This window comes from Tenrec ecaudatus, chromosome 3 (assembly GCF_050624435.1).
Source record: "Tenrec ecaudatus isolate mTenEca1 chromosome 3, mTenEca1.hap1, whole genome shotgun sequence".
In the NCBI taxonomy this organism is placed as follows: Eukaryota; Metazoa; Chordata; class Mammalia; order Afrosoricida; family Tenrecidae; genus Tenrec; species Tenrec ecaudatus.
In genome coordinates, this window is record NC_134532.1 from 148,193,275 (window position 1) to 148,220,333 (window position 27,059).

At 47.8% G+C, this 27,059-nt stretch overlaps 1 protein-coding gene across 1 annotated transcript in view; it reads left to right on the top strand.

Moving 5' to 3' along the window:
• SCARB2 (scavenger receptor class B member 2) overlaps positions 1 to 27,059 on the top strand; it is an 81,679-nt gene that overhangs the window by 31,667 nt on the left and 22,953 nt on the right. The window contains exons 3-4 of the mRNA XM_075544180.1: positions 22,698 to 22,845; positions 25,876 to 26,064. Of these exons, the coding sequence (XP_075400295.1) occupies positions 22,698 to 22,845; positions 25,876 to 26,064 (337 nt within the window). The remainder of the gene's footprint in view (positions 1 to 22,697; positions 22,846 to 25,875; positions 26,065 to 27,059) is intronic.

Genomic DNA, 27,059 nt, shown 5'->3' on the forward strand with positions numbered 1-27,059 from the left:
TCCCTGCTTTGGTTGCTCATGGCTGGTTCTGGAGTCAGGCTGCTTGTTGTGAATCTCAACTTTGCCAGCGACTAGTTTCCTGATTTTTAAAATGAGGATACAACATGGATCTCTCCTAGAGGACCATTATGAGGCTTCAAGGGGTCAGTATTTATAACATGCTTAGATAGATGCCGAGGGCATGTTGTCTGCTGCTGTGGAGCTGGCCCTGACTGACTAACAGCAATCCCGATGCCCAGCAGAATGCACCCCCAGGATCAGACCATGGTGATCCCTAATCAGTGGCCATTGGCTGATTTTCAGAAGCAAGGTGCTAGGTCTTTCTTCCTAGTCTGCCTCAGTCTGGACACTCCAGGGAAACCTTTTCCACATCACAGTAACACCCGGGCCTCCCTTGGCAGATGGGTAATGGATATGCACGAGGCCCATTGGCTTGGGCATCAAACCTCAGTGTCCCACATGGGGTGGAGAATTCCCCCGCGGAACCTGGGAGAGCGCCCTGTTGTGCAGGCCCCACAGTGTTCCGTTCTGCTGAAGGCAGGTAGGGTGCTGTGAGTCAGAACTGACTGGTCGGCACCTAGCAACAAAGGAGGCGAATTGCATGTTTGCTGTTGTTACTCAGGCTAAGTGAATTGTTTCAGGCTGTATAAACCAAGACAAACCCTGATGTCTATGAAAAGCCCCAACCAAACCCACTGCCACCCAGGTGATTCTGCCTGATCTCACGGCCACCGAGTTGGCTCCGACTCACAGCGACCCTACAGGACCGAGTAGACCGGTCCCATGGGCTCCCAGACTGTCACTCTTTCCGGGCACAGAAAGCCGCGTCTTCCTCCCACAGAACAGCTGCGGGTGCCTTCGAGTTGCGGCCCTGTGCTTAGCAGCCCAACACGCGTGGCTCCAAGGTCTTATAAAGCTTGACCGGCGCGGCCTCATCTTTCTCCCTGGGAGAGGCTGCTGGGTCTGAACCACCAACCTTGTGGTCATCGTCCAATGCTTATGCGACAGCACCATGAGGAAACTGATAGAAAAAAGAAAAAAATCCACTTGGGGCCACATGTTTAAAGGCCTTTTGATACGTGTGTGCAGCCGGGGCCACTGTGGTTGGGGAGAGCAGTTGCATCTGAGTCTGCCCTACTGCCAGGACCAGGCTCAGGGTCTGAGGGCCTGAGATTTGAAACAAACAAACAAACAAACCCAAATCCTTTGGATTAAAGGGGCAGACCCTGTCTCCCTGCAGGAATAACCTCATCTGAGAACTAAAGAAATAGCCTGGCAAACAGATTTCCCTCTGGGTCTCCCAGGACTATTTCTGAGATCATTATCCCCATCTCCAAATAAATTCGTGGGCTTTCTCATTGATCACCAGGAAAGGAAACCCGATACGAGTCTCTTAAATTCAACGTCCTCTGGCTCCGTGTCCCCGCTGGCGTGGACGGGCTGCGGTAGGTGCAGGTATGGGATCAATACTAGGTCTTCCCCTCCCGGCCCCATGTCTCCATTTTGGAGAGACTTTAGCTAACTTAAAGGGACCCTGCTGGCAATGTGTTGGCGAGCTGTACTGCTGTCTGCAAGGTCAGTTCAAAACCACCAGCGGCTCCTTGGGAGAAAGATGGGCCTTCTACCCCTGTAAACAATTGCAATCTTGGAAACCCATGGGCGGCACTTCTACCCTGTCCTGTAGGGTCACTAAGAGTCAGCATCAACTCAATGGCAGTGCACCATTTTGGTTTAACTTGATATTCTTGGTTGATGCCAATGGGGGGGGGGGTGCCCCACTACCAACTGAGCAGTGAGCACTTCTCTCCAGCGTACATACATGGCACAGCCCTAGTGATGGTAGCCATGCCTGCTGCTTCACCTTAAAACGCACCGTCTGTGCATTCCCACTCCCAATGACCCTCCAGACCAGGGAGAACTGCCCCGTGCGTGTCCGAGACGGCGGTGCTGTACGTGAGTATAGAAGCTCATCTTTCCCTCCTCCATCTGTGTCGGTGCTCAATAGGAGCGAGAAAGTAATGAAGAAGAAAAATGTAATTTTCCCCGCCCTTTTTTTGGGGAGGTGGGTGCGGGCAACAGGCCCACCCTCAGTTTTGTCCATGGACCCCCTGAGGGATGTGTGGGTCCCAGGTCACAAAGTCCGAGATGCTTTGGGCTTTCCGTATGAGCAAGTTTGTGAACATGAACAGTGCTGTCAAGTCCATTCCTACGTGTGGCATCACGCTTACAGGCGTGTCAGTGGTGATGGGTCACCACAGGTCTTGCTCAAACCGTCATGTATGTTCATAAATTCTTCAACATCACGGTCATTTTAAGACCTGCTGTGCCTTCTTCCCAGGAGCCCTGGTTGTGTAGTAGTAACTTGTTGGGCTGCGATCCACATGGTTAACAGTTTAAGACCACCAGCTGCTCCTCAGGAGAAAGACCGGGCTCTCTACTCCCGCAAACAGTTTCAGTCTTGGAAACTCACAGGGGCAATTCTGCCCTGTCCCATTGGGGGTCGCTGTGAGTCGACATTGACTCCATGGCTTTGACTGCCTTCTGATTGTGTAAATTGTCAACCAAGAAGCATACGTTTTGTCATAGCATAGCTTTTTACAGTGATAGCTGTTATTCCCATATAATCGGTTTTCCTTGCGCTCGGGGTGTTTTATTTTCTGTATTAGAAAGCGTGTTCTCTGAGAAAGGACCCTAGGCTTCATCAGCCTGCCAGAGGGGCCGATACCACAAGGTGGTGAGGAGCCGCTGAGAACAGGTCCTGTAAGGAAGGCAAGTTGGTCTCCCACTGACATGTCTGGTTTTCTTTGCCTCCAGATCACTTGACTTACGGTTTTTCTCCCAGCCCTCGTCTCTCCTGCACTCAGCGTCCAGAGTAAGTTCCCAGTGGACATTTCTGACATTTCCATTCCCTTCCCTGCTCATATTTCTAATGCCTCTCCTTGGTTGACACTCAAAGCCTCTTTAGTTTTATTTTGGGCCCTCTCAGCCTACGGCTTTGTATGCCAACCCAGAACTGGCTCATAGAAATGTAAGCTGAGGCACCTCCCAAAGCCAAACTCTGGCCAGTTCGGGCTTGGGGAGCCTGTAGGACAGAGTAGAACCGTGCATGTGGCTTGATCTCTGAGGCAGAAGTGGGCTGGTGGACTTCACCAGCTGATCTTCTGGCTAGCAGTGCGACGTGTAATCCATTATGCCACCAAGCCTCCTGGTGAGCCACGGAGGGAAGTTAACATTTTTTAGTAGACACATTTTAAAAAGTAGAAAGAAGCAGGTGACATTAATTTTAACACTGCATTTTACTTAACCTAGTATATAAAAAAGCATAAAAACTAGCATCAGTTCAACATGTAATCAATATTAAAAATGATTTGTGAGCTACTTTATAGTCTCTTTTTCACTTCCCATTTCAAATTAGCCACATTTTAAGTCTGCAACAGCCATTTGTAACATGGATGACCAGTTACTGTTAATTCTGATTCATGGCAACCCAAAGTGTGTCAGTGTGGAACTATACTTCAAGTGTTTGTGTGTTTGTTTAACTTCGTATTGTGTATTAGGTGGGGTTTACACTCCAGATCATCACTTTTGTATCAATCACTTAAAGTATTTCTCAAGCCTCCCAGTAGCTTGCCTGCCCCCACTTTTGTTTTCTCTTCTCTCTCTTGTGGGGTGCTGTCTCCCTCTTCATTCAGGTTTGGACCTGTCTACGCCCTGGCTTATTGCTTCTTCTTGCTCTGTCCCTCTCACCTGTGGTAACCTGCAAAGTCTGTTTCTTTTGGTATGATAACCTTTGCCTTGATAACCGTGGTCTCCTGTAATATTTTTCCTTTTGTGATTGATTAATTTCACTCAGCATAGTGCTCTCTGAATCCACTCATGTCAGGAGACATGGCACAGAGGCTAGAATTTCCAGTGCTTCAAAAAAGGGATCATGGCTAGAAGGGCCATATTCAGTAACTGACTACCTTTCAATAAAGCAACTTCCTTACACAATTCTGTCATTAATGTTCAATGTGTCGAATCTATTCTGTGGATGGTTTCTCAATTCAGGTGGGATATGCTTGTGCTGGGTTTTCTAGAGAAGTAAAGCCAGGGATACTCATTTATGTATAAGAAGTAATTTTATATCAAGAAGGAATACCAAGCCATTCCAACTCAAGTCCGCAAGCCTGATGTTAGCCAGGACTCTCTCAGACCAGGTCAATGATGCAGAAAAACATTGGTGGGAACACGGCAGGGTGGGCCACATGGGGTTGCCACTGGCAGCAGAGACAGGGTCCCAGGAAGCAGGGAGGTTAAGGGGCAGAGAGAAAGGTGGGGAGGGAGAGGAAGAATCCCTAGTATCTCTCTTATAAAAAGGTCATAACTCTCAGGAGGCCTCATCAGGCTGTGATATGATTGAGTTTGGGCTCTACCCCTCTGCAATGCCAGTAAACGGAAAGTCTAACTGCCACAATATGAGACTTGTTTGAATTTTCTTCACCTTCAACTTGAATTTGCATAGGAATAATCAGTGGTCAGTTCCATTGCCAGCCTTTGGCCTTGTTCTGATGATGTAGAGTTTCTTCTCCATGGTCTCTTTCCACAGATGCAGTTGATTTGATTCTTAGGTGTTCTTTTGGTGAGGTTCACATGTATAGTAGCCGTGTATGTTGTTGAACAGGGTATTTCCAATAAAGAAGTCATTGGTCATGGAAATCCTATTACATGGCCTCTCATGTTGTTTCTATTGCTTAGACTATTCCAACCCCAGATCTTTCCTCTTCCAGTTGCCGCATTCCAATCACTCATAATTAACAATGGATCTCGATTGTATGCTTGATCCATTTCAGACTGTAGACATTGATAAAAATCTTCAATTTCTTCATCTTTGGCATTAGTGTTTGATACATTAGTTTGAATAAGAACCGCATTAACTGGTGTTCTTTGTAGGCATATGGATATCAACCAGACACTAACTGCATTGTGTTCCGGGCTAGATCTTGGAGGGTTCTTTTTGACCTTGGCATAGTAGACCTTATTGTCTGATTTAAAATAGTAAACAAGTCCATTTCGGCTCACACCGTTTCTGCGTTCTGTTCCAGTGCTCTTGGATTCACCCTTCGTAAACCCCTTGTTCTGGTTGATGATGCGCGCTCACAGCTGTCCTTCCCATTTTGAGCAGCTTGCCCCAGCAAATGGAGATCCCAAAGTTCTGCCTCGTCCACGACATGAAGGGGACTCTGCTCTGAGGTCGCAACCCTTCCCCAGTTGTTCCGATTGCCTTCGAATCTGAGGGCCCATCTTCTGGCTCCGTAGCAGTGTTCCATTGCCATCCATTAGGTTCTCACAGGCCCAGTTTTGTGACCTAGCCCCGCAGGCTCTCCCTCTCCATTTGTCTTAGTTGAGGAACTTCAACGACATGTGTCCACTCTGGGTGATTTGGGTGGCCGTTGAAATGCCATTGGCATAGCTTTCAGCGTCACAGCAAGATTTACAACTTACGATCCACAAATAAAGGACCCGGTGGTATGGGTGGCGTTGGGCGTGTAGGTGGCGCTGGGCGTGTAGGTGGCGCTGGGCGTGTAGGTGGCGTTGGGCGTGTGGGTGGCGTTGGGCGTGTGGGTGGCGCTGGGCGTGTGGGTGGCGCTGGGCGTGTGGGTGGCGCTAGGCGTGTAGGTGGCGCTGGGCGTGTAGGTGGCGCTGGCCGTGTAGGTGGCGCTGGCCGTGTAGGTGGCGCTGGCCGTGTAGGTGGCGCTGGCCGTGTAGGTGGCGCTGGGCGTGTAGGTGGCGCTGGCCGTGTAGGTGGCGCTGGGCGTGTAGGTGGCGCTGGGCGTGTAGGTGGCGTTGGGCGTGTAGGTGGCGCTGGGCGTGTAGGTGGCGCTGGGCTTGTAGCGAGGTGAGCAGTTTGGAACTACAAGCGGTGCCCTCGTGCTCGTGGAGAGCTGCACGAAGGCGACAGGAGACGGAGGAAGGACTGACCATTTAAATTACTGGGCTGCTGAAGAATATCGAATACACCCATGAGCTTCTAGAAGAGGGAATACATCTGTCTTGGGGAAAGTAGTCAAAATAGTCCTTAGTATTACAGGCAGTGAGACTTTGCCTTATGTACTTCAGACATGATCAGGTGAGATTGATCCCTGGAGACGGACATCATGCTTGGTCAAGTTAAAAGTGAACAAAAATGAGAGTGTTTCAGCGAGATGGATTGACCATAGTGGCGTCAGCAATGGGCTCGGCTTGATCAAAGGGGATTGTGTTAGGTTGGGTTGTCTAGAGAAACAAACCAGTGTCACTTTCTATATACAAAAGAGAATTTTATATCAATAAGGAACTTTATCAAGAAGATGCCCCAGCCCAGTTCAACGTAAGTCCATAGGACCAATGCTAGCCTCGGCCCACTTCCGACTCACATAGCTGTAAGCCAATGATTCTGAAAGGTGACTTGGGAAGTAGGAAGGTCACTGGCTAGTGAGTGTGGAAACACAGGCATTCAAGGTTGGTGGAAGCATGGCAGGGTGCTGACACCAGAGTTTGGCGGCCCACATGGGACCGCCCTTGGAAGCAGACAATGAAGTCCCAGCGAGGGAGAAGGCAAAATGACACAGAAAAGTCTCTGTTGGATCTTACTCTTATACAAAAGGTCACACCCCCAAGGCGGTGTCATCAAGCCACCACTTGATTGACAGCTTGAATTCTACCCCTAGCTAGGAGGATCTAGTTGATATAATATCTAACTGCCTCAAGGGTGAAAGCATTAGCTTGCCGTTAACGAAAATACTAAAAACACCCACAATGTAATATTTAGTTTGTTGGAAATTCAAAATTCAAACAAGTAGGGATGTTTTAACTCAGGAAGACAGTATGGCCTTGTACACAGTCACAGTACATAGGAATCAAAGTTAGGATGGCACAGGACCAGACTGCGTTTCATTCTGTTGTACACAGGTTCGCGATCCACGGGGACTGATTTGATAGTGCAGCAGTAACCCCCAAACAAAACCGATGCATGTGTGGATAAGTGACCAGACTACCCCCAGAACTAGTTTAAATCCACCAGCCACAGTGGAGAAATGGTTCAACCCACAGGACACACGGGCTTATCTGGAACGACGGAAACCAGTCAGGGAAGCACGCAGAAGCCAAGGAGTTCAAGAGGAGGACAGAGATTTGTTGTTGTTGGTCTTCATCTGATTGGCTCTCCCTCAAGGTGACCTTGCGTATAGCAGAATGCCGTGCGTCCTGGTCTGTGCCCTTCTTCCTGATGGTTGGTGTATGACTTCCCTCATTTTGTTGGTCCTCTCCTTTAACAAACACGATGAACTTTCCTGTTCTTTTTAATGATGTCCTTTCTATGAGGAGGACACAAGGCCCTCCAATGAATGCTTAGTGATGCACACACACCTGCTGTTGTCCTGAACAAGGGTTCAGGGCTGCCTGCCACTGTTTCAGCCAAAGAGACCGGGCTGATTTGGGAAACCCTTGCAGTGCATTCTGCAAGCAGGAGACAGAAGGAAACAGTGGGGTTTGCTACCTCTAAACCATGTGACACCCCCCCTCAAAATAAAATCAGGTTTGCAGTGATCATAGGAGCAATTATCTAAACGTACCTTTCTCCATGCCCTGACGACCATCCCCTGAGGCCTGGGAGATGTTTGGCGCCCGGCCTTCCTGAGTTGGAGCAGCTCTACGGATGAAGCTTAAAGGGAAGAGGCTGATACATTTTGAATTTCCAACAAACTCTTAACCTGTGTTATATTTCTGGTATCTTGATTAACAATAGGCTAATTCTGTCACCCTTTCTGTTAGTCCAGTGAAAACTGCTGAAAGTTCCCAGCCTGGGTTGAGTGGGCTGTGAATACTGGGATTTGTAGGAAGGCACAGCCTTTTCGGGAGATTTTCTAGCTACTTTATTGTGTCCCTGTTCAGTCAGTTTGTGGATCTGATTTCCATCATTTCTGCCTTGATTATGCTGTTTGCTCAGATTGCACAAGAAAAACACATTCCCTTAGCTCCTGCTCCTGTGTTTATGAATGGATTTCCTCCCAACGGAGTCAGTGGACTCTGTGACATTCTGGTGACCGGGCCTTAGGGCAAAAGAATGAGGAGGGCTAGCCAGCCTCTGTCAGGCTCCAGTGACTGGTCTCCCATGGGAAAAAGCCCTGAAATGGGGTGAAGGCTGTGGAGGACTGATCAATCTGATAAAGCAGCAATCTAAGCTTCACAAGGACAGACATTCCTCAAAGCTTCCATCTGCCAAGAGCTCAGAAGGGTAATGTTGAGGAAAACGAACAACCTGGTTTAAGGAAAGTAGTGCTTTTTTACATTTTTTGGTAGCATTGTGGATTGAGCAGACAAGGAACAGGTCTTCATAAAAAGCAAACTTATGTCATAATCTTTCTGCCTATTTGTCTAAAATTCGGATCAAATTATTATATATACACGGATTTCACAATTTTTAAAATTTAAATCATTTTATTGGGGCTCATGCAACTCTTATCACAATCCATCCATACATCAATTGTGTAAAGCACACTTATACATTCATTGCCCTCATCTTTCTCAAAATTCGCCTTCTGCTTGGGTTCCTGGAATCGGCTCCTCATTTTCCTTTTTTCCCTCCCCCTCCCTCATGAACCCTTAATAATTTATTAATTATTATTTTATCTTATCTTACATTGCCTGGCATCTCCCTTCACCCACTTTTCTGTTGCCTTTCCCCCAGAAAGGAGGTTATATGTATATCACCAAGATCGGTTCCCCATTTCTACACCCCCTTCCCTCCCGGTATCACCACTCTCACCCTTGGTCCTTAAGGGTTCATCTGTCCTAGATTCCCTGTGTTTCTAGATCCTATCTGTACCTCTGTGCATCCTCTGGTCTAACCAGGTTTGCAAGGTAAAATTGGGATCATGATAGTTGAGGGGAGGAAGCGTTTAAGAACTAGAGGAAGGTTTTGAGTTTCATTATTGCTACACTGAACCCTGAGTGACTCATTTCCTCCCCACTACCCCTCTGCAAGGGATGTCCAGTTGTCCACAGATAGGCATTGGGTCCCCATCATGCGCTCCCCTCATTCACAATGATAGGATTTCTCTCCCCCCCACTGCCTTTGGTGCTTGAAACCTGGCCCTTCATGATCACACATGTTAGTGTGCTGCTTCCATGTGCTCTTTGTTGCTTCTGGGCTAGATGGCCACTTGTTTTTGTTCTTTGGTGTCTGCTACCTGACCCCTTCAATACCTCGTGTTCACTTAGACTTGTGTGCTTCTTCTCTGTGGGTTTTGTTGCTTCCGAGCTAGATGGCCGCTTGTTTTCTTCAAGCCTTTAAGACCTCAGACACTATATCTTTTGATAGCCGGGCACCATCAGCTTTCTTCACCATGTTTGCTTATGCACACGTCTGTCTTCAGCGATCATGTCGGGAAGGTGGGTATCATGAAATGACCATTTAGCTGAGCAAGGTGCTCTTGTATTAAGGGAATGCGCACGAGGAGGCCCAATGTCCACCTGCTACCCTACTACTAAACCTATAAATATATTCACATAGGTCTCTTTCCCCCATAATCATGAATATATTTACATATGTACATGTCTGTATTTAGGCTTCTATGTATGCCCTTTGCCTCCTACTCCTTGCCTCTATTTCCTTACGCTTTCCTCCTGTCCCACTACCATGATCAGCCTTCATTCTGGTTTCAGTAATTCCTCTCAGTTACCTTGCCCTTGGTCACCCCCTACCAGTCCCCCCATCCCCTCCCTCCACTGGTTTTGAACCACTCATTGTTCCCTTGTCCCTGGGTTGGCCAACTCCTCCTCCCTTCCTCTACCTCCCACACTCTCATGTCCCTCCGGGACTGCTGGTCCCATTTTTTTCTCACATTGTTTGTCCAGCCTATCTTATCTAGGTGGACCTGCAGAGATAGTAATATGTACATAAAAATGCAGATGGCTTTGACAGCACCAAAGTGGCACATAAGAACATGGCGACAATGGCAGCAACACCGACAAGCTAACAAACAAAAGAGCCACTGACATACAAAATTTAAAAGAAGAAAAAAAAGACAGCCAAAAAAAAAAGGGGGGGACTGACCTGTTAGTAGTTCAAGGTCTGTTTGTTGACCTTTAGGAGTGTTTTCCAGACGAGTCTGATGGGGTTCCATGTCCTGGCCCCAAAGTCCATCCTTTATACGCCCTCTGGATCTCCTTGCTCCAGTGATTTGCCTCAGTGTGGTGGGGTCAGCTCAGTCGCACATCCCACATTGTGTCTCCGGTGTTGTCCCGTATAGAGCCCTGGGTCAGTGCAGGATGTCGCATCTCGCCATGGGGCCGGCTATATGGTTCTCTCTGTACATTGGGCCCTCGGAGCCGGGCTATTGTCCTCTGAGTTTGGTGGGCCCAGGTGTGCTCTGCTCCATTCTTCCTCCTTCCTTTGCTTCAGCTTCCTTCTGGGTGTGGTAGGTCAGTTCCTTTCCCACACCAGACGCTCTATTTTCATTTTCTGTGGTACTCCCTTCGATGGTGGGGGTCGGGGCAAAAAATTTTTAGAGGTCTTTTTTATATTAATAGGTAACTTTTTCTTTATTACACAACTTTTCAAGGGTTAAAAAAAATTTGTCTAAGAACTCTTTCAACTAAATTTCATAGTTCCAAGAAGTGTTTGCTAAAGCGAAGCAGCCCTGGTGGGACAGTAGGCTAAGAGTTGGGCTGCTAACCACTCGGTTGGCAGTTCAAACACACCTGCAGTTCCACGGGAGATGAGAGTTAGTCCCTGAAACCGGAAGGAACAGAAATTCTTTTGTTGTCACCCAACCTAGGCTTCCTTGTCCTACTTTTGAGCCAATTGAAATAGAGGTGACTACGCATGCAAGAGAAGCCATTTCCATCAAAGCACGGAGGCAAGTGAGTCCCTAAGGGCCCAGGTAGGCTTCCGGGGCTGCTGGGGAGTTCAAACCCCCTGCCTGGGGACAAAGCTTTTACATTGTGGGCCCAGGGTCAGAAAGAACCCACTAAGTGGCTAAGGTCTGTGGAGAGTCAAATGGATTTAGGACTCATGGTGAACTGTAGCCTTTTATTGAGGTGAAGGGAGACAATGGACAGTGTAAGATACGAAATAATAACAATGACACATAATGGATCAAGGATTCACAGGGTGTGGGAAGGTGGGGGGGGGGGGAGAAGAGCTTATGCCAAGGGCTCAAGGAGAAAATGTTTTGGAAATAATGATGGCAACATATGTACAAATATGCTTGAGGTATGGAATGTTATGAGAGCGGCAAGAGCCCCCAATAGTGTGCCCTAGGGGGTCACCGTGAGCTCTAGTGTGCCCCCTACAGGGTCACCGTGAGCTCTAGTGTGCCCCCTACGGGGTCACCGTGAGCTCTAGTGTGTCCCCTACGGGGTCACCGTGAGCTCTAGTATGCCCCCTACGGGGTCACCGTGAGTTCTTGTGTGCCCCCTACGGGGTCACCGTGAGTTCTAGTGTGCCCTACGGGGTCACCGTGAGCTCTAGTGTGCCCTACGGGGTCACCGTGAGCTCTAGTGTGCCCTCTATGGGGTCACCATGAGCTCTAGTGTGCCCTACAGGGTCACCGTGAGTTCTAGTGTGCCCTACAGGGTCACCGTGAACTCTAGTGTGCCCCCTATGGGGTCACCATGAGTACCAATGTGCCCTACGGGGTCACCGTGAGTTCTAGTGTGCCTACGGGGTCACCATGAGTTCTAGTGTGCCCCCTACGGGGTCACCGTGAGCTCTAGTGTGTCCCCTACAGGGTCACCGTGAGTTCTAGTGTGCCCCCTACAGGGTCACCGTGAGTTCTAGTGTGCCTACGGGGTCACTGTGAGCTCTAGTGTGCCCTACAGGGTCACCGTGAGCTCTAGTGTGCCCTACGGGGTCACCGTGAGCTCTAGTGTGCCCTCTATGCGGTCACCATGAGCTCTAGTGTGCCCTACAGGGTCACCGTGAGTTCTAGTGTGCCCCCTGCGGGGTCACCGTGAGTTCTAGTGTGCCCCCTACGGGGTCACCGTGAGCTCTACTGTGCCTACGGGGTCACCGTGAGCTCTAGTGTGCCTACGGGGTCACCGTGAGCTCTAGTGTGCCTACGGGGTCACCGTGAGCTCTAGTATGCCTACGGGGTCACCGTGAGTTCTAGTGTGCCTACGGGGTCACTGTGAGCTCTAGCGTGCCTACGGGGTCACCGTGAGTTCTAGCGTGCCTACGGGGTCACCGTGAGCTCTAGCGTGCCTACGGGGTCACCGTGAGTTCTAGTGTGCCTACGGGGTCACCATGAGTTCTAGTGTGCCTACAGGGTCACCGTGAGTTCTAGTGTGCCTACAGGGTCACCGTGAGTTCTAGCATGCCTACGGGGTCACCGTGAGTTCTACTGTGCCCCCTATGGGGTCATCGTGAGTTCTTGTGTGTCCCCTACGGGGTCACCGTGAGTTCTAGTGTGCCCCCTATGAGGTCACTGTGAGTTCTAGTGTGCCCACCGGGTCACCAGGAGCTGGAAATGACTAATCTAATTGAGCGAGTGGTGGAAGCTTGACCATCACATGCTGCTTTGAGAGGCAGGCCCCTTGCAGTTCCTCCCTGAGATTTCCTGTCCCCTGCAGAGCGAGCCACTTCTCACAGCCCTGGTGGCACTGTCTGCCCTCAGTCAGAGCTGAGTTGGTGGCAGAACCTAAATTGCTGAGGGAAGGCATGCGTTTAGCCATGAGTCACCTCACGTGGTCAGTCCATCACGAGAATTAATGATGATGTGACTTGGGAACCTTTGACTTTGACCTTTTGAAGTCAATTGAGAAACCAAGCCAGGTGACAAGCTTTCAAATGATTGGAGATTTTGTGACAGGTTTCTGTTTAAGATGCCAGGCTCTTCCAGAATAAACAATAAGGGAATGCTTTCAAACATCACCCTCAGTGCACGGACACAAAAACACATGCCAAGGAACCACATCGGCCTTAGGCTTGCTCCGGTCTTTAGGCTCGTGAGCCAGGGCTCCGGGAAACATCAGTGCCCTGGCAAGGTCATGGATTGGCGTCACTGGCCAGAAAGCATTTGGCAAAGTTCACTGCTGAGCTTCTGGACTTCTTTTGAGTCCCAGCTCTTGGTTCCCTGGCCTCTGATTTGTGGCCTAAGGGGTACCCACCCCTGCTCTCTTTTCCTGCTCCAGTTCCTTAGAGCTTCTGGGGCCAACTTGGGGTCCTCAGCCCCAGCTAGAAGTCGCTCCCTGGGGAGAGGCTGGGGGTATGGGGAAAGTGAAGGTGAGAGATCTGGGCCTCTGTCTCAGGCACCGGCCTTGGTTAACGTAGGGACTGTGCTTTGGGGTTTCCTCTTCTCTGTCGTCTAACAAATCACTTTGTTGTTTGGGGGAGGCAGGGGAGCAAAAGGGAAATATAGCTGCATATAAAATGGAATGCACTATTGTATGTGTTTAATGTGATCTACACATTAACAAACCAAAACACAAACCCACTGCCATCGAGTGGATTCCACCTCCCATGGGCCGTCCATACTGAGAGCTTCAGAGGCTGCAAACCTTTACGGGAGCAAAGGCCTCGTGTTTGTTTCTTGTTTATGTGTGCCATTTAGTGATACGAATCCCATTAGTACGACACGAATATCATTACTTGCGTTCAGTGATACTACATTACGCCTGCTGTGCAGTGCAGCTCCCTCGTCATTTTCACCACTTTTCTTAGCCCCAAAACCAGAAACTCACTGCTTCCTCACCAGCGATGGCTCCTTTCCCTCCGTCCTGTCCCCTGGAACCTCTAGTAAAGCTGTGGTTCCCATACCTTTGCCTAGTCTAGAGCTTTCATATAAGTGGGATCATACAGTATCTTACTGTTTTCACTCTCTTACTTCACTCAGCATAATGTTTTCACATAGGAACTCTGGTGGCATTAGTGGATGACAAGTGGGCCAGTAACCTCAAGGTCAGCAGTTCGAGTCCCTAGGCACTCTTTTGAGAAAGATGAAGCTTTCTGCTCTTGTGGAGAGTTGCAGTCTCAGACCCACAGGGGCAGCTCTGCTCTATCCTCCTGGGTCACTGAAAGGGGGAGTCAGTGGCACCAAAGGTTGTTTGTTTCCATGGTTTTGAGGTTGATCCCGGTTGCCGGTTGCCGTTTGGATCAGGACTGTGTTTCTCTTTGTAGCTGGGCCACGGTCCTCTGTGTGTGTAAAACACATTGCTTTTATTCATTCAGCTGTTGATGAGATTAAGGTTGTTTCTATCTCTCTGACAAATCGCTGTGGAATTCACGTGTGCGGGACTCAGGAAACCTCAGGACAAGGCAGGGAAGCAGAATGCCAGACCTGGTTCTGATCCAGTCTGCTTAGCTCTGGGCCGGCTACTTTACCTGAATCCTAGCCTTTTCCCCCCGCCCCGCCCCCATCTGTAGAAAGACAAGGTTGTGATTTCTTTATGCAGGGTTTTTGTTTCATTTACTTATTTCTTTTTGAAGTTACATTTTATTTATAATTTTTAGAAACCATATTATTGCCATCAAAAAAGTACACAGGCACGTCGAAAAGAGCAGTGCAATCATGGCCAATCAGCTTGGGAACATTTTCTTCGTTTTGCATCCATTGTCTCCTGTCCCCCGTACCTTCCCTGTCATTAACCCCAAGGAACCAGTGAGCTAGTTGCTGTCTCTATGGCGTTACCTCTCCTGGGTTTCCTATAAAGAAAACCATACAATATGGGAAGGGGCGGGGCGAGCAACGATTTTTAAAAGACACAAAGAAATCTCATTCCAAAAGAAACAGAAAGAAATCATCAAATTAGGACAAGTAAAAGATGGGCCAGAGGAGAAGACAAAGGTAGGATGTGAACTCTAAGCCAGACTTGATCTGCCGTGTTCCACGTCTCAGTCAAGACCGCTCACGGTCCATAGAAGCTTACTCCACATGGGGACTGCCCGCGGGTCTTCGGGTACCAGCAAGAGAAACTGACTCTGGGTGATGTAAGTGGAACGGGGATGGATTTCAAGGGTGCAATCTGTGTTACAGCATCAAAGGGAGCAGAGGGCAGACGTCCAGGCAGCTTTAAAGCTCCAGGTCTCGGGAGCTTATGGACAGCCACATAAGTCGTTTGTCTGGAAGAAACGTGGTCTTCCTACCTTGTTTCCCATCTTAGGGCATGCTGCTCAGAGTTTATAGGCCCAGGGAAAAGAACTGGCTGCAGTTGGCTCTCACACCATGCTTGGATGGATAGCCCCAAGACTGGATAGATAGCGCTCAGTGGAGGAACCCCCAAAACTCCACCTTCACTGCCATCTAGTTGCTGCTGACTCACAGCTACCCTACAGGACAGGGCAGAGCTGCCAATGTGGGTTTCTTTATGGGAGTAGAAAGCCCTGTCTTTCTCTCTTGGAGAAACCTCTGCTAGTGGTTTCAAACCACTGACCTTACAGTTAGCAGCCAGGTGTGTACCCACCACCCCACCAAGAACTCCTCAGTGGAGGAAAGGAAAAGAAATCAGGGGCTATTGCTAGAAGGTACCTGGAATGGCACTCATGGTTTACACTCAACTAATAACGTGCAGGTTGTCAATTCAAACCCATCGAGCAGTGCCGTAGGAGAAAGGCCTGGGGCTCTAACTCCATCAAGCTTACAGTCCAGGAAACCCTAGGGAGGAGTTCTACTCTGTCACATGTGAGGTCACTCCAAGGCAAAAGTGGCTTGATGGCAATGGGTTTTTGTTGTTGTTTGTTTGCTTTTTTCAAAATAAAAGATCATTTTATTGGGGCTTGTAATAGCTCTTATAACAATCCATATATCAATTTTATCAAGCATATTTGTACGTTTCCATCATTATTTTCTTTTTTTTCTCATTCCGAGGTTTATTTATTTATTTTTAATCTTTTTATTGGGGCTCATAGGGCTCTTATCACAGTCTGTTTGCTTATTTTTTAAGAGAAGAAAGGAGAGTGGATTCGGTGTTAGGCTGGATTGTCTGGGAAAACAAACCTAATGACACTCCTAGACCTGTAAGAAAAAACCGTATGTCAAGAAGTCATTTGATACCAACAAAGCAACCCAGTCCAACCCAAGTCCATGGGCCCAATGCTAGCCAGAGCCCTCTCAGACACTCGTTTCTGCAGGCCACGCCACAGAAAGGCGAAGTGAGAAGCAGAGAGCCCACGGGCGGGCCAGTGGGTACGAGATCATGTGTAGCCCAGGCAGTGGGAACGTGTCTGGGCACCATGGTCAGCTGGCTCAAGTTTGCTCCCAGGGTCAACGGCCTAATGGGGCCGCTCCTAGAGGCAGGTTCAGAACCCCAGCAGGCAGGGAGGGTGAAGGGCAAGAACAGAGAAGTTCTGTCTGTCTATCTGTCTTGTAAAAAGGTCACACTCCGAAGGGGGCATCACCAGGCTACCACCTGCTTGACAAGGGGGGGGGCACCTCTCTCTCCACACAAGTGCCATCAAGTTGGCATAAAACCTAACTACCACTGCTGCCTAATAGTCCAAAAAGCCTACTGCAAATGCCGTCAACCTCCAAACTGTGTCATTACATTAATGCAACCCAGACATTTTATGTCCTCCTCCCTCCTGAATTAGAAGAAGGTGTAGTTTTTCTTTGGCTTTCCCATCGTTAGGTAGAGTGTGTTGTGTGGGAAGCCTGCATTGACTCCACCCACAGACATTTATTTGTTAAGTGCCCAGTATGAGAGGTGGCCTGGCACACTGGGAAGATCTGTGTGCAAGTTTTGGTCTTCTTCTGCCCAGCTCTGCCTCTGCCCTTCTGTAGAAATGAGCATGATGTCGGCCCGCTCCATGCTATAAGCATGTAAGGATTAAGTGAAATAATGCATTAAACCCTTTGCAAAACTCAACAAGTGTCAAATAATTTTCCTATCCTTGTGCGACCTCTGTGCTATTGAAGGGCCTAACAAACAAGCTCAAACTCACTGCTATTGAGTCGATGCCAACTCATAGCTAACCTCTAGGGCAGGGTAGAACTGCCCGGTGTGAGTTTCTGAGACTGTAATTCTTCATAGGAGTAGAAAGCCCCAGTCTTTCTTCCTCGGAGTGCCTGGTGGTTTTGAACCGCTGAGCTTGTGGATCCCAGCCCAACTCGTAAGCACTACTCGGTAGAAGGGCCAAAGGCCCATGTAATTTTGTGCACCTGCAAGTGCTTATTTGTTTATTGTTTGTCTACTTTGATTTAAAACTCTAGAAAGGATTTAAGAGATAAATATATAAGTGTTTGTCATTATCTTGATTACAGGCCACCTTTAGATGATGTCACTAGACAGATTATAGCTGAGTAGCAAAGATGTAATATAGAAAGCAGGCTCCACAGTTACTCAGGGGTGGGAGAACTGGGTAGCCCAGCTGCCCAATCAACACCTTCCTAACCTGTGTCTGAGTTCATGGCCCAATAGAAAAATCACATAACATCTAGCATTTTTCTAGTTACCACCTTTTTTTTATTCAAGTTGAAAGAAATGTGTGAAATTTATTTTCTGAATTGAATACATTGAAAAGAGGATCGTTTCAATATGCTACTAATATTAAATAGTTCTGGACATTTTGCTTTCTGGGAGCAGAGAGTCACGTTTGAAATCCAGTGTGTATTTTACACTTACAGCATATCTTGTTTCAAACTCTCGACATTTTAAGCGCTCAGTACTCAACATGAGTCTCGTAGCTAGCATGGTAGACAGCATAGCCTTAGACAGCAAGGAAGGGGGGTGGTGAACTGGAGGATGAAGGAACAGACACTAAAGTGCCTTGAATATCAGCCTGCAAGGATGAGAGTAAGGCAAAACATCAGATCTTGCCTTTATTTAAAATGTTGGTAGTTTATTCCTTAGTAATTTTTTTGCTTTAATTCTGATTTTTTATTATTGCATTAGATATGACAAAATAATAATAAATTATCAAGGGTTCATGAGGGAGGGGGGAGTAGGAAAGGAGGGGAAAATGAGGAGCTGATGCCAACGGCTTAACTGAAGAGCAAATGTTTTGAGAATGATGAGGGCAGCAAATGTGCAAACGTGCTTTACACAATGGATGTATGTATGGATTGTGATAAGAGTTGTAGGAGCCCCCAATAAATGATTTTTAAAAATTGCTGCTCATTAGGTGTTGACAAGATAAGGTATTAGGCATCAGAAGACTCAAAACAAACAATAACATCATGCAAATGATGGGGTTAGAGTGGGGACCAAATCTCATCTGTAGACGATTGGACATCCCCTCGCAGAAGGGTCACAGGGAAAGAACGGAACAGCCAGGGTGCAGCACAGCACCGACGGGACACACAACACTCCTCTAGTCCTTTTTTGTTTTAAATCGTTTTATTGGGGGCTCATACAACTTTTCTCACAATCCATACATACATCAACTGTGTAAACAACATTTGTACATTCATTGCCCTCATCATTCTCAAAACATTTGCTCTCCACCTAAGCCCCTGGCATCAGCTCCTCATTTTTACCCCTCCCTTGCCACTCCCTACTCCCTCATGAACCCTTGATTATTTATAAATTATTATTTTGTTATCTCTTGCCCTGTCTGATGTCTCCCTTCACCTACTTTTTTGTTGTCCGTCCCCCAGGGAGGAGGTCACATGTAGATCCTTGTAATCGGTTTCCTCTTTCCAACCCACCCTCCCTCCACCCTGCCGGTATCACCACTCACATCACTGGTCCTGAAGGGATCATCTGCCCTGGATTGACAGTTCCTATCTGTACCAGTGTACATCTTCTGGTCTAGCCAGATTTGTAAGGTAGAAGTGGGATCATTATAGGGGGGGGAGGGGAGCATTTAGGGACTAGAGGAAAGTTGTATGTTTCATCATTGCTACATCACAGCCTGACTGGCTCGTCTCCTCCATGAGACCCTTCTGTAAGGGATGTTCAGTGGCCTACAAATGGGCTTTGGGTCTCCCCTCCACATTTCCCCCCTCATTCAATATGATAAGATTTTTTGTTTTGTTGATGCCTGATGCCTGATCCCTTCAACACCTCATTATCGCACAGGTTGATGTGCTTCTTCCATGTGGGCTTTGTTGCTTCTGAGCTAGATGGGTGCTTGAGCCATCTTCAAGCATTTAAGACCCCAAATGCTATATCTTTTGATAGCCGGACACCATCAGCTTTCTTTGCCACATTTGCTTACGCACCCATTTGTCTTCAGCGATCATATAGGGGAGGTGAGCACACAATGATATGATTTTTTTGTTCTTTGATGCCTGATAACTGATCCCTTCGGCACCTGGTGATCACAGACTGGTGTGCTTCTATGTGGGCTTTGTTGCTTCTGAGCTAGATGACCACTTGTTTACCTTTAAGACCCCAGATGCTATGTCTTTTGATAGCCAGACACCCTCGGCTTTCTTTACTGCCTCTAGTTCTTTAATGCTTCCTCCTCCCAACTATCATGACCCCAGTTCTACCTTACAAATCCGGCTAGACCTGAATATGTACACTGGTACAGATAAGAGCTCTAGACATCCGGAATCCAGGACAGATTAAACCCTTCAGGGACAGCACTGGGAGTAGTGATACCGTGAGGGTAGGGGGAAGGTGGGAGGAGAAATGAGGAATCGACTACAATTACATATAATTCCACCCCCTCCCCAGGGGGACGGATAAAAATAATGTTGGACAAAAGGAGACAGCAGGCAGTATAAGATATGAAAATAATAATTTATAATGTATCAGGGGTCCATGAGGGGGGTGGGTGAGGGAGGGAAGGAAAAACAGGAGCTGATACCAAGGGCTCAAGCAGAAAGAAAATATTTTGAAAATGATGAAGGCAACATATGTACAAATGTGCTTAATACAATTGATTTATGGATTGTTATAAGAGTTGTAAGAACTCCCAATAAAATGATCTTTTAATAACAATTTTAAAATATTGCATTTGAAAAACAATCATTGTAACATACCACATAAATAGAACAAAAGGAAAAACTACACAAACACTTGATCAATCATGTCAGAAAAGGCATTTGACAAAAATTAAACACTCAAAATCTAACACAGACCAAATTAGGACAAAAAGGGAAATCCCTTACATATTAAGGGACATATATATATAAAACCAATGACTAACGGTACTCTCAAAGAAGAGAGATTGAAAGCCCTCCCCTTAGGGGGGGGAAAGGGAGTGGGTTTTAACAAACCCAGGGTGACATAGTTAAGGCTTATGGTGCCAACCTGGCCGATAAACACATGTGGGGTTAATTGAAGGGTGGAGAGATAAATGACTCCATGAGCCTCGCCTTTCTAGTTCTCGGGTCCCTTGCTTCATGATGGTCGGACCAGGGTGTAGCTGCCTTAGCAATTCCCTGCTTCAGCTGACAAGGCTGACTTCCTGCAAGGCATCCTGAGGAGAAGCCACAGGCACCTACCCCGATGCAGCCCTGGGTGCTGGTGCAGCCGTGTGGAGACCCCTGCTAGTGCTGAGATGCTTCCACACTCACTGACTCGGCTTTCCTCCTGCAGTCGGCGTCATAGTGTGTGTTTTGTGAGATGGAGGAAGACTTTGTAGATTGGTGTTGGACATATGGGCTAATGTCAGGCTTATGGGCTTGGATAGCACTGGGTTGGGATGCTTTCTTAATGTACATTTACCCTTTATATAAAACTCTCATACATATATTATAGATTCAATTTCTCTTGACTATGAAGTATTTTTCTCCCCTTGTGTTTGGTGCCCGGGGCATGTCACGCTCGTGTATCCTAGTCCCAGCGTGGGTAAAAAGTAATATTTTATTATGTTTTCCATTGAAAGTTTGCACCACAAGTGAGGTTCCGGTTTATCAGTTAGTTCACAAATTGTTCAGGGACATTGGTTACATTAAAGAAAAGAACAAAACAGCACGTCAACATTCTTCTCATTAATCCCATTCAACAGAATTGAAAGCAAAAACTCAACTTGCTTACCAATGTTCATTCACAAAACGGAACAACAGAAAGAGCCCGAGTGTCCATCGGCAGGGTGATGAGTAAGCCGGCTGTGGTGGGTACAGACAGTGGAAGACTGTTCAGTCAGAAAAGAATAAAGTCCTGATATGTGATAGTTCTGGATGACCGTTAAAACTCTGATGCTCATGAAATAAGGCAGGCGCAAAAGGACAAGCAATCCCACGTACTTGAACTAGCTAACACGTGTATGGTTGTTGTTTGTTGCCATTGCGTCTATATTTTGCCTCACGTCTTCAGACTCCAAAGTGTGTAATTGTTTTAATGCAGCTCAGACATTTTACGAACCCCTCCCTGCGGACTTAGAAGAACGTGCCGTTTGTCCTTTCCCATAATTATGTAGAGTTTGTTGTTCTGGGAGGCCTGTGCACATGCTTCAACTGTACACACCTGCTGTGCGTGCCCCACCATGTGTACAAATGAAGAAGCGGCGGGCCCACATCTGACCTCCGGCTTCCGCAGACGGACGGAGAATCCAATTCTACGCTGCCACAGGGCATAGGCCAGATCCGCCTCCACCCTCCATCCTTCTCCTTTGAAAAAGAAAACCATTTTATTGGGATCTCTGACTGATTTTATCACAACCCATAATTCCATTAGACCAAGCATAATTGTACAATTGCTGCCACCATCCTTTTCAAAACATTTTCTTTCTTCTTGAACTCTTTGATAGCAGCTCCCCTATCCCCTCCCTCCCTCAACGCCCCCCCCCCCCTTATTATGAGATTCTTCTTTACTCTATTCCCTCCCACGACACTCTGATCATGGGCTGATTTCTCTACCTTCCTTCTTCTGAGATTGTTGACGCATGTCAAAACGGACCAGTCCCCAAGATAGAGCCCCCTACACCCTATTGGTGTGCTCCTCCCTCCCAGCCCCAGTCACTGGGAGGAGGTTACAATCGGTAGATGGAGAGCCATAGGAACAAGCTTCCTTCCCTGCAGCAGTGTAGAACTTTCCAGGGCTTTCCGTGCTGTGTGACCACTTAGTGGTGTGTCTGCCAAGTGCCTCTGGGTGGCTTTGAGCTGCTGACCTTTTGCTAGTAGATGAGCGCTTAACTGTTTACACCACCCAGGGGCTCCCAAACAGGCATCGTGACAGGCAACAAATTAGTGCTAATTCTGGCCTGGTGGGAGGGGGACATAGGGCTTGAACACTTAATGGATGCAGATGCTCTATTTGGGATGATGGCGAAGTGCTAGAATTGAATAGTACGAAGGCAAGTAATGCCAATGAACTGTACCCTTAAAAACAGTTGGAATTTCATGGCAAATTGAGTTTTATATATTTTACCACACACATCAAAAAAATGAAAGACAAGGAAAAAAGGAATGGACTCTGATTCAAGTTGGGGATAAAAGGAGACAATGATAAGCAAACTGAAATGCAAACAAAATATATAATCAGAGCTGAAACAGAGAGAAATATCTCAGCGTCCAACATAAGCCAGGAGCGAACTCACAATTTTGCTTCCCTGCTCACGCCAGCCCTCGTGGGATGCGCTTCCTGGGTCCTGGAGAGGAGGAAGGCAGGCAACAGTTTGTAAGGAGGCTCTCTCTCTTCTCAAGTAGCGTGGCGCGCGTCTGTTTTAAGGGCCAGCATCTGCAGGCTGGCTAGCTGACTGCTATGTTGGCAGTGGTGTCTTAACATGACGTGAGAGCTGCAAGAAGCCGTCTGGGGAGGTTATGGTATGTTACTGCTGAAAGAAAGGACGTCTTGCTTCTTACGATGGAACCTCTTTTCAAACAAAATCCTGCCCTTTCTTCTAGGGAGCTCAGAGACAAAGCAAATATACAGTTTGGGGACAACGGAACAACCATCTCTGCTGTTAGCAACAAGGCCTATATTTTTGAACGAGAGCTCTCCATTGGAGACCCCAAGGCTGATTTGATTCGGACGTTAAACATCCCTGTGGTGGTAAGTTGGCATCTTGGTCTCACTGGGGTGGGTTTAGAAGAAAGGGAAAGCTGAATTAATCGTGGTTTTCCACTTGGGCATTATTAAGTTATATTCAAATATGCATGTGTACGTACACATACGGGAAAACACGTTCCCTTTCTCTCTCTCTAGACTGTGGCTCCCTGAGCCCTAACCACCAAGGTCCTGTCCAAAGTGAAGGGTGCAAATGTCAGATGTGTTGTCACTCTCTTGCTGGGTGTTGGCGAGCAGCACCTGTGCCTTTAACAGGGCCCTAGGATTCCCCTGGTGGCAGCGCTGCTTAGATGCTCAACTACCAGCCCAGAGGCACTGGTTCCGACTCACCCAGGGCACCTCAGAAGGCAGGCGTGGTGATGTCAGCCTGCAGAGGCCCCCGGAGCAGCTCAGCTTCCACCACGGGGCTGAGTCGGAATTAATAACTACAACAAAGCAATCCTTTAAAAATACTTATTTGGTCTAGAAACTCTAGAAATGTAATTTTCATGTTACTCCCTAGTGCAGATTTTTATCTTGGATTACGAAATGTCAAATATTTTGCTTTTTATGGCTGTTCCATTTCCCAAGACGACTGACCCTTTCCAGAGACTGGCCTGTTGACTGCAGCCTACTGTGACTTAACTGGGCTCTGTTTAGAATGACAGATCCATCTACTAATATTACCTATACTGTGCACCTTTCAGAGATTCCCACCCCAACTCCTAAGTGACTACTACATTGTCTGCTGGACCCTCTTGGGGGACTCAGGATCTGAAGGGTCTAGATTTCAGATTGGGCCCTGACCTCTTATTAGTTGTGCAGGGTTTTTAATACTCATAGCAACTGTTGCAGGTTCAAATAAATGGCAGCCACTAGAATGTCTTGAAATTTAGAAGAGTCTTTTATCTGGTTATAACCGAATTGCAAGAATCTAAAAGCGACTCCTAGATTGCAGTGCCGAGTGGACGTTTCAGTCCATCTGTGTCAGGGGAGCCAGCCCTAACAAATCATCACAGGACCGGCAGGCACTGTTGTGCAGCGATAATATGTAAAGATTATAGTAAGGTCATAGAAAATAAGAGAGATAGAAGAGAACGTGAAATAAAGTAGTCAGACACATTTCATGGTAGCATGCTCACCTCAGCCCTGGTTGGTGGTCCACGTGAGAATGTGGAAGGTGGGAATGGCAGGGGAAAGAGGGCGGGGAAGGACAGGGAGAGAGGGGACAGGGAAGCAGGTGCCCGGGGGAGAGAGGACCAGTGGGGAGAGAGAGATTTATTACTAATCAAGGCTTATATAACCTTTAGGGGCGCAAGCCCCCTAATTACAGGTAAAGACATACGTCACAGAAGGGGTTGTCCTATAGGTAATACAGTAATGGGAGGGGGGCGATCTAGGGGTATACATGCAATAGGAAGGAGAGGGATTGAGGGTACACTTGTGACAAGATGGTGGATCTAGATTCAGGATGACAGCCTAATTTTGGATGTCACTGGGCAGGTTTTACCTCTTCTTTGGAAACAATTACTATCCTTATCAGTAGGATGTGAGCTCCACCTACGGTACATTGGACCAGTCTGGTGACTGAATGCCTGCAGGGAGAATATCTTCAGGGAGAACATCTCTAAGCATTTGACCTCCCACCATGTGCTGGCAAACAGCCTCTAAGGTTTGGCATATCTTTGGGGAAGACAAAGCTGGGGAAAAGTCTTTTTATATCCCACATATCTTTAAAGGCAAAAACTCGTTTATCACTTGTCTAGAACTTAAGCAAGTGTGAACAGAAGCAGAAAGCAAGATTAACATTATTATTCTTTAGAATTAGTGAGCATTACAGGGTACAGCATTGATTATAACATCTGGTTAATAAAATAAGAATAGTAATATCCTGGTTACAACATCAAAAGGAACAATATTATTAATTACAATGATCTGATCTTGAGAACCTAAGAGTACATGCTAAAATCAGTCAGTAGTGGGATTTGCCGACATGGGAGGGGGAAGGAGGCAGGTCATTCAGCAGGCAACAAGTGGGCGCTGCAGAGGCTAGTGCTCGTCTGCCACACAACCTTGCAGGACAGGATAGAACTGCCACATGCTTTTCTGAGACTGTAACTCTATGGGAGTAGAAAGCCAGAGGAGCGGCTGGTGGTTTTGAACTTCGGATTTTGAGGATCACGGCTCCAAAACTTAACTACTACACCCTTATGAGTCAGTCTGGACTTCATGGCAGTGAGCCCTGCTCAGGAGGAACATGGCACCTCCTGTGGCCAAAGAAGCCAACGTAGTCACGAGTGTGGTCCCCATTGTATGGGTTGCTGAAGCCTCCACGTCAGTAGTTGGCACCCACCAGCCCCTCGGAGGGAGAGAGCTGATGCTGTCTGCTCCTGTAGAGAGTCCCAGTCTCAGAAGCCCTGGGGAGCACTTCTGCTTTGCTCTCGAGCAGCGGTTCTCAACCTTCCTCATGCCGCCGCCCTTTCAGACAGGTCCTCATGTGGTGGTGACACCGCCCCCCCAACCATAAAATTATTTTTGTTGCTACTTCATCACTGTTATTTTGCTACTGTGATGACCCCTGTGAAAGGGTCATTCGATCCCCAGGTTGAGAACCGCTGCTCTAGAGGTCACTGTAGCTATGAGTTGATAGATGTGTGACTCGGCGGCAGTGGGTTTATAATATACGAGCCCCTTAGGGGCCACTAACACTTAACTACCAGCCCATAGTTCGGCAGCTCAACGCCCACCAGAGTGGCCTGGGAAGACAGGCCTAGCTGCTTCTGAAAGCTCACAGCCCTGAAAACTCCACAGAGCAGTTCCTCTGTGCACACAGGGCGCCTCCGCAAGGAAACAGCAGCCTACCTCGGAGCTTGTGATAGCAGGTGCCAAGGCCGCCCTAAGCTGAGACCAGACGTCAGAAGGTCTTCATTCCCCCGTGCCGTGCCAACAGCACGTGTCCACCTGTTGAATCTCAGCACGTCAGGTTGCTGGCCCCGCCATGGGGGAGACGCTGCTGAATTCTCCTTTGTTCCTCAGACGGCCATGGAATGGGTCCAGAACCGCCTCCTTCGGGACATCATTGAGGCCATCATGAAGGCCTATGAGCAGAAGCTGTTTGTGACTCACACCGTGCATGACTTGCTCTGGGGCTACAGAGATGAGCTCTTGTCCCTCATCAGCGTGTTCAAGCCCGACGTCTCGCCTTACTTCGGGCTGTTCTACGGGGTAAGTGACTTTCCTCTTCTCCGAGCCGCTTGTTCCATGCCAAGTCCATGCCCTAGGCCAGATTTCATCTTAACTGTGGGTTTCTTTTAGAAGGACAAAGGTGCCTGGTGTTCCACATGTCTTATAGAAGACGTGATAAATCAAACAAATCTAGAGTAAAATGGATAGTTGGGAGTTTGGTAAAAGCCAGACTTAACCCCAAGAAACAAACCGTTCACTTGAGGTTGGAATCTGGGATTGTGATGTTCTTTCACCTTCATTCATCGTTATTGTCTGGTGATGCGGGATTTTTGCCTTTATTATATAACCCTTGAACGCTTTGCTTCCTGTGTCATAGATGGTGGTAAAATTGCCCCTTTGCCTTCTAACGTCCCAGTTAGTGAAGCAAAAGCACAGACAGGGTTTTGAAACACTGGAGGTCAGCAGCCCTGGGTGGCACACCTGGTGTGTCTTTGAGTGCTGGCAAAGCGGAAGATCTGCCAAAGGGCATTGCTGTGAAGACACTGAGCTGCTCTGTTCTGGAATGGTCCGGCGAGTATCAGTCAGGATTTCCTCAACAGCAAGAGCGTTTCGCTTGTTTTTATGTGAAAGGTGGGAGTCCTGGCCCCACGCCTTCTTCCAGGGGAAACAGGCCAGGGAGATGTTCTCTAGAAGGCCCTGTATCCTCCCAACAGTTTCCACAGGGCCAGGGGAAGGACTGACTTCGTACGAAGCGGTGGCTAGTCCTCCCTTCTAGAAACCATTTCAGCAGAGCCTCCTGCAAAGAGAGACAAAGCACTGGCCGTCCTGGGCCAGCCTCACGGACGTCGTTGTGTTTGATCCCTGGCTGCAGCCACTATGTCATTCCCTCTCCGGAGGGTCTTCTTCTACGTCACCAAGCCTGATGTCCTTGTGCAGGGATTAGTCTCCCCTGATACCCTGTCCAAGGCACGTGCGATGAAGTCTCACCATCCTCGCTTCTAAGAAGCATCGTGGCTGTATTTCTCCTGAAATAG